We start from the raw sequence: 13011 nt of genomic DNA on the forward strand, positions 1-13011 counted from the left end.
TCAATGATGTTTCTAGGGGGTGAGATTTCCTAGTATATGGCTTTATTATGAACAATTTGCTGTGAATGTTCAATATGACACATTTAAAATTTGAGCTGTGCTGCTTGGTTGGGGTGACTGACCAGACACATCCCAGGGTAATGTTTCTATGCCTTGATTGGATGAAAATGCACATACCTGCGGCATAAATAGCTGCTGCACATGCAAATGTAAGACATGGGTTTCATGAACACTCCCACATTTGGTCAGATACGACAGTTGTGTATGTGTGGGTGGGAGGGGGCATATCATTAGATAGGTCAAGTAGCTGCAGCTTTGAAATTGGTTTTGACACTTTCTTCCCATTATCTTCCAGAAACTACCTAAAAATGGGAATACACTCCGAATTTTAGAGAGTAAAAATTTCATGATCCAGTTGAAATGGCATCTGAAAGCATGTTATTGGGGCAAGCAATTTAGAGCCAGGCCATCCACCTTGTTGCTTTCTATTGATTACTCCTCTTGTTCATCAGACTTTTTGGGGAGATGATGTTCACAATACTGTCTTTGTGGTCAACCCGGAAAGCTTCTCTCAGATCATACCCAACTCCAAGATACTAATATCCCCATAACTTAGGAAGTCTGACTCCAGTTCAAAACTTGCACAGCTGGCATCTGACTCTACACGAGGTGACACCTGATCCACATCTCCACTCCCTGAACTTGGGGAATGTTTGGATCCAGATCTGAACTTTGTGGCTAAGGCCCATCGCTGTACTATTTAAATCCTATGCTCTGCATTTGGCTGCTGAGAGAGACGATATATAATGAAGCAGATTCTGATACAATATCACTTTGTATAGTGTCTTCCCCACATCTGTATCCCAGTTACATTGGCTCTTCTGGATTTATTTCACCCATATTTTAGATGATATCTATTTCTGTAGCATACCAGATGATGCAATAGAGACCCATTGCATCATATTTGCAATACTCAGTTATTCATGCATTTATAGAAACCCCACCCTCACTTACTGTATGTGTATTTCAGCTTCCTTAGAGGAACTTAAAAAAATGCTACATAAACCTAACTAGATAGAATCAACTTGTACCATGTACCATCAAACCACACAGAAGATATGCAGGAATAAAGACGATAGGAGCACGTAAGTACCAAGAGCTGTATTCCCAGATCCATTAGCATTTAACAAAATATTTATTGATTGGCCTTATAGTCATCTGCAGTACTCTGCATCAAATCTGGGTTTCATTCCTAGCCTCTATTCTCTTAGGTGCCTTTTAGGCTCCGGGCCTATCTACCTCTTTAGGTGTCACCAACATTTTCAAGCCCACCACTTGACTTCTGGCTAATCCCATAGGCACTTAAATTTCTGCCACTCAGCATTTGCAAAGCCACCTAAGCCCTGACACCACCCCACAGCTAATGAGCAGGTTGGAGCCCTCACTCAAGCTGAAGGCCCAGAGGCCCCACACTAGATTCTCATACTAAGCAGGGGAAAGCCAGTCTCACCAGTGGCACCCAAACTGGTAGGTGTGCTCTGGGCACATGTAATACTCCTGGGGAAATTCTGCACCAAAAAATTAAAAATCCCACATACAATATTTTAAAATTCTGCATATTTTGTCAGAAATAACACAATATAATCATGCCAGTTTCAATTATTTTGGTAATTTGTTTCAAAATACCTGTCAGCAGGTATGTCTGTAACAATACAGACAAGAAGAAAGATCCAGGAAATGTTTTTGACAAATAGATTCTTTACTAGGCATGTTAATACAGAACTCTGAGTAACAGTACATTTAAACTTCAATATAGAAACGTATTTTCCACATCCCTCAGAAGCAGTGCAAAGGCTTGGAGGAGCCCGGGGTAATGGAGGAGCTGAGGGACAGGGAAGTAAGTGCTGGGAAGGAGCCTGGGAGTGAACCTGGAGGGTTGTTGGGTGTGGGTGAAAGTATGGAGCAGGTTTTTTTGGGGGGGGAGGGGCAGTGAGGATTGCTAGGGAGTAGGAGAACCTCCCCCATGCAGACCCTGACAGGCCCCTAGCCTTTTCCATTCCGTCAGGCACATCTGCCTCTGTCCCCATGTGTCTCTGCACCCCCTCAGCCACGTCCCATCACCACGCGGCCCTGCAACCCCCTGCTCCACAGTGTCCCTGCACCCCCACTCCTGTTCAGCTCCCACCCCAGTCTGTCCCCCCAACTAGCCCTTCTGAACTCCAGTCCCATACACCAGCAGCCCCATGCCCCCCCCCAGTTTGTCCCCCCATATGCTGTGCCTCCTCACCTGGCCTCTCTGCTGGCTGCTACAGTGAGCTATTCTGGTGCCACAGCAGCCCCTGGTGGGTGAAAGGCATAACTGCAGCGCCTCGCCAGTAGAATGTATTTTCTGCAGAGGAAAAAGGTCTGCAGAGTCTATTAGTTCTGCACTGGTCAGACCCTGTGGCAGGAGGGCTGGATGCAGGCCAGGGAAGGCATAGCACAAAAGACAGCATACAAAAGAGTTATGGGCACACAGAAACATAGGGCAAGTGTGATAGAGCTATCACGTGTGAGAACGACAAAGCCTGTTTCGGCTGCAAGGACATGGGTTACCTAAGTGACTAACCTGGCTTAGGTGCCAAATTCCAGGAGAGGGCTCGTGGCTGAGGATCCTGACCAGAGGGAGGCTCATCAGCCAGACATGCCAAGTCAGCTGTGTAGGTGCCTAAGCCATTCTCCTCTCTATTTCCGTTCTGGTGAGCTTAGGCAGCTCCTCATTCAGCTTGTCAGCTTCTGAGAATCCCTTTCTTAGGCATCTAGCTCTCCCCATGCATTGTATGGGTGCCTGGGCAGCTTGCTGGAGGCTGAGGACACCACTGAACAGAAGACTGCTCAGGGGTTACAAAGCTGAGTGAAGCAAGACTTAAGTACCTTTGAGGATTGTCATAAACAGATAGTTAAGGGTTAATGTCTCTTTTACCTGTAAAGGATTAACAAACAGTGAACCTGGAACACCTGACCAGAGGACCAATCAGAAGGCAAAATACTTTCAAATCTCGGTGGAGGAAAGTCTTTGTGTTGTGTTGTTTGTTTGTCTGTTGTTCTCTTTGGGTTCTGAGAGTGACCAGACGTACATACAGGCTCTCTAATCATCTGTTCACATTTAGTAAGTACAAAATTAGAAAGGCGGTTTTAGTCTTTTGATTGTTTTCTCTATTTGCAAATGTGTATTTTGCTGGAAAGATTTTATCTCTGTTTTTTCTACTTATATACTTAGGCTGGGAGGGAAGATCCACCTGGTCTAAGTAAAGCTAACAAACCCTGTAATATCTCCCAACTTGATTTTACAGAGACAACTTTTACTTTTTTCTTTCTTTTATTAAAAGCTTTTCTTTTTTAGAACCTGATTGATTTTTTGGTTATCTTGTGTAAGACTCCAGGGGAGGAAGTCTGCACTCACCAGGGAATTGGTGGGAGGAAGGAGAGAAGCGGGCAGGAAAAGCCTGATTTCTCTCTCTGTTAAGATTACTGTCTCTCTCTCTCAGGGAGAATCTGGGAGGGGGAGAGAAGGGGGGGAAGGTGAATTCCTCTCTGTTTTAAGATTCAAGGAGTTTGAATCACAGTGATCTTTCAGGGTAACCCAGGGAGGGAAGCCTGGGAGAGGCAACGGTGGGGGAAAGGGTTTACTTTCCTTGTGTTAAGATCCAGGGGGTCTGGGTCTTGGGGTCCCCTGGGAAGGTTTTGGGGGGACCAGAGTATACCAGGCACTGCAAGTCCTGGTTGGTGGCAGCACTACAAGATCTAAGCTGGTAATTAAGTTTAGGGGGATTCATGCTGGTACCCCATCTTTTGGACGCTAAGGTTCAGAGTGGGGGCTTATACCATGACAAGGATCAATGCCTTAATTGCCAGACCACCGGCGGCTGCGAGTGCTGCAAAGACAACACAAGCAGCCCCGATGGGGGCAAGTGCATACTATTGTTCATCAGTGATTTCTACAGCTGATCAAGGAGTCACTTCCACAGGCTATAATGAAAAGCATCCAGCCTGGCTGCACAGAAATATGGTGGTTTGTACTGCAGATCCTTCACGCGGGTAACATCAGATGATATTTGCAGCTTCCACAGGAATGTGGAAGATGCTTGGGGGTTTATAGAAAAGAAAATGAATCAAATTCCTGCTTGTCTCTTTCTCTACATTTAGGTAAAGTGATTGGAGACACAAGCTCTCTGCTGACACAATAATCAGAGATTTACAACCTGCCTGGCTTGCGCTGTCCTGTGTGTATCTGACCAGACTGTTAGTGTGCAAGTCCTGCCACAGTTTGTTAAGGATCTATTTTGATGGCGCACTGCACAACAATCAGGCTGAAAAGAGCAGCTCTTGTCTGAGTGACTCTGCAAGATATTCAAGTACCACAAAATCTCCTATTCATCCTACCACTCCATTGGTATGTACCACTCTCAAGTTGGCTCTATCTAGCTAAGCTGTGTACAGGTTTGGTGATTAAAGTAGTATTTGCTGTTGCCATAGATGACTGACCCATGTTTCATTCATTTGGGATTCACTGTAAAGCACTTTAGTCTTTCCACCTCTTGGTTTTTGCTGGCTGCATTTCAATGAGACATTTAAAATAGCCTGTATCTAGTTATTTAAATCTCCATTTCTATTGTCTGCACAGCAGCTGGTGAAAGCCGCTACTATGGGGAAGATTATTTTTCTTCCCTTAACTTAAGAGTGGCTCAGAAGCCTTTCACTGTCTCAGCTGCTGTTCTCGAAAGTGATGACCTACCAGCCTCTGATTGTCACGAGTGATGCTTGCTTTGCAAACAAATCAGTTCCCTCTGCCCTGGGATGGGGGTGGATTTCCCCTGGAGAGGCTGGTGGACAAAACAGCAGTTTTGTTTCTGTGCAACATGAGGAGGAAACTGATTACACAGTCCCTTCACCTCTCGTTAAAAGGTCTGTTTCCCCCCTAACTCTGGGCAGTTTTGGGTTGCAGATGAACAAAGAATTTAGAGACAGCAAAGCAGGAACACAGAGGCCATTTGTTATTTCAAGCCACATTTATTGGCTCTGCTGCACCCCTCATAAATAATATCACTCACCTTGTTTTAGCTACAAAGAAAGCAGGGAGGTGATTGTTTCTTTCTGCAGCAAATATTAACATGTGAATCCAAAGTGTTCTCTCAGACCGACGGGCTGGGGGCCAACTGGACACCCCACCTCTTCAAAAGTCTAGTCACTCTACCAGACAGCATCATTATTAGATGTGGTAAGAATGTTTCTCTTTGGAAAGGAATAATTTTTTATTTACAATTTTTCAACAAGATTTCAGCAGCAGCACAATGGGGACCTTGAGCTCCAAGGCTTGGTACAAAAGAGATGCCCGGGTGGTGATGCTGGGACTGGATTTTGCAGGCAAATCCACCATCTTGTCTAAATTGAAGAGCAACGAGCTTGTGGAGACTTTCCCGACAGTGGGCTTCAATGTGGAGTCTCTGAAAACCCCATGTCATCTACCCTTGACTCTCTGGGATGTGGGTGGTCAAGACAAGCTCCGCGCTAGCTGGAAGGACTATCTGGAAGACACGGATGCTCTCATCTTTGTGCTGGACAGTGCCGACAAAACCCGGCTGCCAGAGGCAATGGCTGAATTGGAGAAAGTTCTGAACAACATAAACGTGACTGGGGTTCCAGTCTTGCTTCTGGCCAATAAGCAGGAGCTGCCAAGGTCCCTCTCTCTCTCAGAGCTGCAGGAGAGGCTGAATCTGGAATGGTTCAGTGGCCGAAGCTGGGAGCTGAGAGGGTGCAGTGCTCACACTGGTGAGGGGTTGAGGGAAGCCTTAATGGCCCTGGCAGGACTTCTTAAGAGCCGCGATAAGAATTCCCCTGAATGTGTCTGTGCACCACTGCAGTGATGAGGACATCTTTAAGCTCAGACATGACTAGAGGGGGCAACTTGAGCATGAAACTGGAAAATCAGGTAAATTCCTCCACTAGTAATCCCTCGACACTCTGTTCGTTTCAGAAATACCCCCTCTGCTCCTGGTATGGTTAAAGAAACTCCCTATGGCATGCGTAATATTCCAAAATATCCCATAGTTCTACTGCACCATGAAATCACATCAGGAACCCCCCTTAGCAAAGCTGCATTTGTGGACAGCAATGTTCTTGACCTTGCCTTGCCAGTTTTTCCTAAACTGCTGCACCAGTAAACTCAGCTCTCACTACAGGTATTACTTGGGTGACATTTATTATTTTGTTCATGTTAAATGTCTTTCTCTATGCATTCTGGATACGGGTTTTGACCTGATGAAGAAGATATTGCTGGGTGTCAGTCTTTATTTTTATTCCTCTAAGCTCAGATGCACTCGGTACACAGTAACAGTCCCCGAGGGGATATATTTGACTGACCTCAGTTCCACTTCTCTTACAATTTATAGCAGATGTTTGTTGATCTGAAACAGAGCAGAATGGAAAGAGAATGACTGAATAGAAGAAATTAAGCACAAGAATTTAAACAACTAAATTGGCAATCGGTTTTAGCAGTGTCCTTTGTGAGCATCATGATGGCCCACTGAAGCGTGATCAGGATTAGGTCATGTGTTATGTTTTTAGAACTTATGTGTGGATTTGTGCGTATCCTGTTTTGTATAATTTTTTACATGTATTTAGACTTGCTTCATTTTTATTGAAACAAGACTATAAATGATACACATTTGTCCTTGGGTTAATTTAAAACCTGAGGAAATCAAACAGGAATGAGCACCATTATGAGCTTTAAATGTTAGGAACAGATGTATGCACACCAGAGCTCTAATCTGTCTCAGAATATCCTGATGCTGAAATCTATTAGATGGTGGACTAGTCTGACAAGAGGAGTGCCAGGAGACCTGTCTATTGGGTATTTTAAAATTAGACTAGATAAAACACTAAAAATGTACTGTAGAAAAGGCAGGGTGATAATCTAGACTAGAGGACCTTAACTTCTGCTGTTTTCAGTTGGAGTTGAGGCACTCGGCAGCTGTCAGGTAGTGCTGGGCACATTTCAGGGTCAGGCCCCTGCTATGTAGTGAAAGTCTCTATTTGATTCCATTGACTCTTACACTGAAGAGTGGCCCTGTGAAGCTACTCCTGTAGGGAGAGCACATACAAAAAATATGGAACCTTTGTTAAACTTGGAAATTTAAACCAAACAAAACCACACTGATTACGATTAAAAACCTTAGTATGTTTGTTAGCTTGTACTAGATTATTATGCTATCAGTGGAAATGGGAGCGTGGGGAACCCAACCCAAGAATATTAGGCAGCTGGAGTCAGTAAGTTTCAAAGAGGAATGTACACATGATGCAAAACCAAAAAGAAACACGCACTTTTCTTCTGATCACCTCAATGCATTTTACAGACATTAATGACTTAAGCCTCAGAACATTACTGGGAAGTAAGGCAGTATTATTATCTGCCTCATTTTACAGAAAGTGAAACTGGGGTCAGGTTAAAGAATGTGACAAGAAGCGTGTGGCAGGGTAGCAATAGAACTGAAACCACCTGACTCCCAGTGCTATGCTCTAGCCACAGGATTATTGATGGGCAATCCCCCCTACAAGAAATCCTTCCTAAGGAGACATGCCAGAATTTTCAGCCAAGCTAAACTATATAAGGAATAGTATGTGCTATGTTGTGAAAGTAAAAAAATGGCCCAGTTTTGATTGGGCATAAATGATTGTTGCTATCAGTAAGAGTGTCATATACTAGACTTGCACTGAAATGCATAATGAACCTGTGTTCTAGGCAAGGCTGTAGCTTTATTTTACAAACACACACGTGATCATTTGAAGGATACGGTCATAAGAACAGTTTGAAACTGCAGTTGCTGTAAACAGGTTGATTTTCCCATTGTTGGTTGTAAATGCAAGATTCCAATAAACTGAAGAGATCACTGAGACCTCACATACGAACTGAATCATTTTAGCTTCCACTTGTCACTGTGGCTTTTTCACAATCTCCCTGCCCAGCCATCTTAAAGTAATAGGTCGAATTCTCACTCCCCACTCCAGCCTCTTAACACCAGGTAAAAGTGTGAAAGGGGCTTTACAGTTGTAGGTCAAGCTGGGACAGAATTCCCTTAGAGCAAGAACTGAGACTGATGGCCTCAGGTGGTTCTTTTGAGGGCCTCTTTCCAAGCCCTGCTGTAAGGGGCATGGCTGAAGAGGATGTTTCAGATAGGGTGACCAGACAGCAAGTGTGAAAAATCAGGACAGGGGATGGGGGGTAATAGGAGCCTATGTAAGAAAAAGACCCAAAAATCGGGACTGGCCCTATAAAATTGGGACATCTGGTCACCCTAGTTTCAGGCCTGGGGCCATATCATACAGGGCTGCTGCACATAGGAAGATAGGGACAAGCTGCTGTAACCCTATTTACATGAAGAAATTGACTGGCAGAACGATAGCAATATAATTCGAGGACTATATCTATGCCAGCGTAACTCTCCATGTAGATTCTCTATTCTGGAACAACAGTGACTCTCGGTATAGCTTTATTTCTGCTGGCCGTTTTCCCTGTGTAGACAAGCCTTAGGCTGGGCTGTTTAAATTTTGGCAGGGCCACTCTGACCTTTGGAGCAGCTTGTTGTTGGGAGAGTGCAAAGGTGCCGTAAAGCCCCCTGAGCCTGCCCCCCTCCGGTACTGCACCTCCTAGAAGCCTAGCGCAGCAGCTCACCCAATAGCAGTAAATTAAAACATTGACCTGGAAGGAGGGGAAGCTCTCATATGCAGACAACTATCTCAAAGCATGTCTTGGCTTCTCAGCTGTAAGCTCTTCGGGGAAGAGATTGGCTTTGCTTTTGCAAGCTGTGTAATGCCAAGCGCACAACTGGCACTGACACAATAACAGCTACTGAATGTTCACACACTATGCTCTGTGGTGCCTTTACTTCCTCTTTATTATACAGTGTGTTCTCCGTTCATGACATTTCTAAAGACAACAAACCACACAGATTCTCCCTTGTACTCCCAGCATGTGAAAATACATATCAAGTACCAGATCAACAATTTTACGGAACTAACTGAAAAGGCACTTGGAGAAAATACAGAGCAGTTATTAGAATTTGAAGGCCTTCCGAGGAGTAAGTATTTAAAAAGAATAAAAAACTATGATTCCTGCATCTGAGTTACTGCATGGTCTGATCCTATGAGATTTCACCAGGGAAGTACGTGCTTTCCATTCACACGGAGCAGCCACACACTGTCCGTTTAAAACACTCATTTTATTTTAGCATAAAACAAACAGTTTCCATTCGAGCCCAGTAAGCTGTATCTGGACTGAACATGAAATTGCAGCTGCTTCCAGCAGACTCCTAGGCCATGTCTACACTAGCACTTATGTCGGCAAAACTTTTGTCGCCCAGGAGTGTGAAAAAACGCCCCCACCCAAGCAATGTAACTTTTGCCAACATAAGCGCTCGTTTGCACAAGGCTCTCCCGGCAACACAGCTACCGCCGCTCATTGAGCTGGTTTTATTATGCCAATGGAAGAGCGCTCTGCTGTTGGCATAACGCAGCTACATGAGCGATCTTACAGCAGCACAGTTGTATCAGTACAGCTGTGCCACTGTAAGCTTGTCAGTGTAGACATGGCCGTAGACATTTAAAACTGCAAGACAGAGAACAAAATCCTAATGATTACGTAGCTACATATACCACAACTAGCACTTGGCTGGAAAGGGATTCCTCAGCACTGCAGGCGTTAGGTGCTGTAGTTTCACAGGCTGGCCTTCCTCCCATTGGGGGTTGTGACAGGCACAGAACTTCACAAATAAAGCTGAAACTTCACTGGTTAAACCAAGTAAATCTCCATTTTGTGCTTGTGAAAGATGCTAGCCTGAGACTGAAATCCTCCATTTATCCATATCCAAGGGAAGGGACCTTACTGGCAGGAAAAGCGCAGGCCCCTCCACGCTGCCTTGCCAGTGTACAACTGCACACCTTCAGGAATCAACTCTACAGGCCTAGCACAATGGAGCCTTGACCTTTACTGGAGTACTTTGGTGGTGGTTTCTATGAGGATGACACACACACACTGGCAACTAGCCTGAGATCACCAAGCTCAATTCATATAAGCCACCAAACAGCCATTGAACGGTAGTGATTTACCTTTCCAGGTACTGATGTAGGCTGGGTTTGAAGCAATGTTCTAGAGGTACAGTAAAAGGCTCTGTATCTCCTGTTCAAGCCAAAACACCACCCTTAATTCACCTGCTGGCACTTGGATATTGCAGCACTCAATGCACTATCAAGACTAGGCTCAGACCTCGGCATTACTTAGACTCAACATTGTGAATTACAGACAGACTGACTGACAGCAGCACAAGGACAGTGTCACTGGCTTTTGTTATGCATGTTAAATACAACTTCACAAAATTACTTTTTCAAAAGTTCCCATTAGACGAATGTTTAAAAACCCAGCTAAGGTTGCCAAATCTGCTCGTGCTGAAGCCAATGGAAGCAAGGACAGATTTTTAATAAGGTGCATTGGTTAAATATGTAAATCCACATGTAGGAGGCAGATTTCTTTTCCCAGCGGTGGGGACCTTAAGCATCTTAAGCTGACTTATCAACATCCTGCTTACAGAAAAAACTCTCACTTTCCTCTAGGCAGTGACTTAACAATGTCTCCTGTCTCAGAGGATGTCCTGAGACTTATCACCAGCTTCATTTTCTGGGGTAGAGATTTTTCTTGAGACTTATTATTCATATTGTTGAGCTGATTTACAGCACTCCTTGAATTTATCTGCCTTGTGTTGGTTCATAACATGCTCAAGTGGCAACATATATTTTGCTTTTTTTCCCCGATGCATTTTCCCTTGCAATGGAAAAGTGTATTAAATGTCAGATCCTGCTTCTGCTGATTGTTTTACCATGTCCATGCTCAAGCCATTTCAGGGCCTCATTGTCAAAACGCCTACTGATTTCAAATGGAGCAAGATAAGAACATAAGAACGGCCATACTGGGTCAAACCAATGGGCCATCTAGCCTAGTATCCTGTCTTCCGACAGTGGCCAATGCCAGGTGCCCCAGAAGGAATGAACAGAACAGGTAATCATCAAGTGATCCATCCCCTTGCCCATTCCCAGAGTCTGGCAAACAGAGGCTAGGACCTCTCACTTTAAAACGTCCTTTCTTTTTTTTCCTTTGAGATACCATAAAGGATTTTGTAATGCGGCTTATAAGGGACAGTATGTACATTTTCCATTGTATACATGGATTTGATAGTCCCTCCCCCGGAATAGTTTAAGCTATTTTAGTTACTTTCTTTTGCCTGAAAAAAGCAAAACTTCAATAAACTATTTTCTTGAATGCAACACAGATCAGATTATTTTTTAAACAAGCAATTTCCCACCACCTCCCAGAGACTACGATAAGCTAAAACTAAACAAAACTAAAACCACTAAACTAAGAGACAATCTATCCTTCACTTTATAACTCAGCGATGTCTATACCTCACATCAATTAATCCATGAGTTTTGACTATAGAAAATTATTTCTAACTGAATATCATAGAGTATTTTTACTCTTCTCTGAGTGGGGCAATGGTATCAGTGGTGGATGTACTTAGGAATACTAATGTATAATAATTTTACTGACCAGGTACCTATGGTATTAATGAGTCACTGTATAGCTATATTGAGTTACAGGACTTTCCTATATCAATGTATCGATCTAGCTTAAGAGGGGGCTGTTGGACCCCCTCCCCAAGAAAGCCACAAAATGGGTCTAGAAAAGCAGCCTCCCAAACACATACTTGGGGACAATTACAAGAGAAATGTCAAGCTATTAGCAGGGAAGATGCCACTTCCAGGCTCCAGCCCAAAGACACAGCCTTTTTGCCAAGGCTGGGAACTGAGAATTCAAAAGGTCACTACATGGTTACAAAGACTTTCTGAACAGAGGGAAGGGAAGTTGTTAGTGAGCTGTTTGTGTGGGGAACAGACTAACATGGAGACAGAGACAGGTCCTGCGGCAACAGGGCCGGTGCAACCATTTAGGCGACCTATGCAGTTGCCTAGGGCGCTAGGATTTGGAGGGCGCCATTTTCTTCGGCAGCGACTGTGGCGGCCAGATCTTCAGCCGCCCTGGTCGCTGCCGGCATTTAGGCAGAGGGAGCTGGGGCAGGGGGGCACGGGGAGGGCTGCCTGCAGCAAGTAAGGGGGGGGCGGCACGCAGGGGAACTCTCCGCCCCGCTCACCCCTGCCTCGCCTGCTCCCCAAGCACGCTGTGGCTACTTCACTTCTCCCGCCTCCCAGGCTTGCGGCGCCTAAGCTGATTGGTGCTGCAAGCCTGGGAGGTGAGAGAAGTGAAGCAGCCACTGCGTGCTTGGGGTGGAGGCAGAGCAGGGGTGAGCAGGGTGGAGGGTGGGGAGCTGCCACGGGGGGGCACCTCAGGGTGGGGGCTCAGGGACGGGGGAGGGCACAAGGTGGAAGTTTTGCCTAGGGCGCGAAACATCCTTTCACTGGGCCTGTGCAGCAATGTTTGGAGATGGGCCCTTCTGCAGCTTCCAAGAGGTGGTGAGCTGTAGGGAAAGGCAGGCAAACCTATAGACTGGCTATCATTTTAAGATGTTTTTCTCTGAAATGCTCTGATTCTAAATAAACAATACAGTGCTCTGAGATGGCTATTTGGTCATTGGCTATTACTGGTTATAGCTCCCGAGGAGAAGAACTGCAGGCACTAAACATAAGTCAGACCTGCTGAGGAAATCAGAGCTAGTACCAGGGCTTAGCAGCCCAAGGCCTGGCCCGAGAGTGGGAGACTCACATGAGCCCACCCCAAGAGAGGTGATGACTAGTGGTTGGAGACCTGACAGGGGCCCACTGCAGGGACAGCAGGAGAGGTCGGACATGCAGTTAGCCTGGTTACTGGAACAGTAGTACTTGACCAAAGGATTTAGCAGCAACTGTTTTGTGGTGGCAGTGTCATTACATGCACTTAAAATATTGCCTGGACTTAGAAAAATTGTCCTTTTA

General features: G+C 45.1%; 1 protein-coding gene and 1 long non-coding RNA gene across 2 annotated transcripts; one reads left to right on the forward strand and one right to left on the reverse strand.

The window, feature by feature from the left end:
• The first annotated feature begins 5330 nt into the window (after window positions 1-5330).
• ARL11 (ADP ribosylation factor like GTPase 11) lies at window positions 5331-5903 on the forward strand. Its single transcript, XM_050951870.1, has one exon. The coding sequence runs from the start codon at window positions 5331-5333 to the stop codon at window positions 5901-5903; it is 573 nt and encodes a 190-aa protein (XP_050807827.1).
• Window positions 5904-6219: 316 nt separating this feature from the next.
• LOC127050771 (uncharacterized) lies at window positions 6220-12229 on the reverse strand. Its single transcript, XR_007774276.1, has 2 exons — window positions 6967-12229; window positions 6220-6443 (listed from the first exon to the last, which is right to left on the reverse strand). It is a non-coding gene; the product is annotated as an uncharacterized LOC127050771 (long non-coding RNA).
• Window positions 12230-13011: the final 782 nt, after the last annotated feature.

The sequence above is a fragment of the Gopherus flavomarginatus genome, chromosome 1 (genome assembly GCF_025201925.1).
Source record: "Gopherus flavomarginatus isolate rGopFla2 chromosome 1, rGopFla2.mat.asm, whole genome shotgun sequence".
Taxonomy (NCBI): Eukaryota; Metazoa; Chordata; order Testudines; family Testudinidae; genus Gopherus; species Gopherus flavomarginatus.

Bases quoted from the DNA above. Each gene is read 5' to 3' on its own strand.
- ARL11 (XM_050951870.1), top strand. From the start codon at position 5,331: ATGGGGACCTTGAGCTCCAAGGCTTGGTACAAAAGAGATGCCCGGGTG.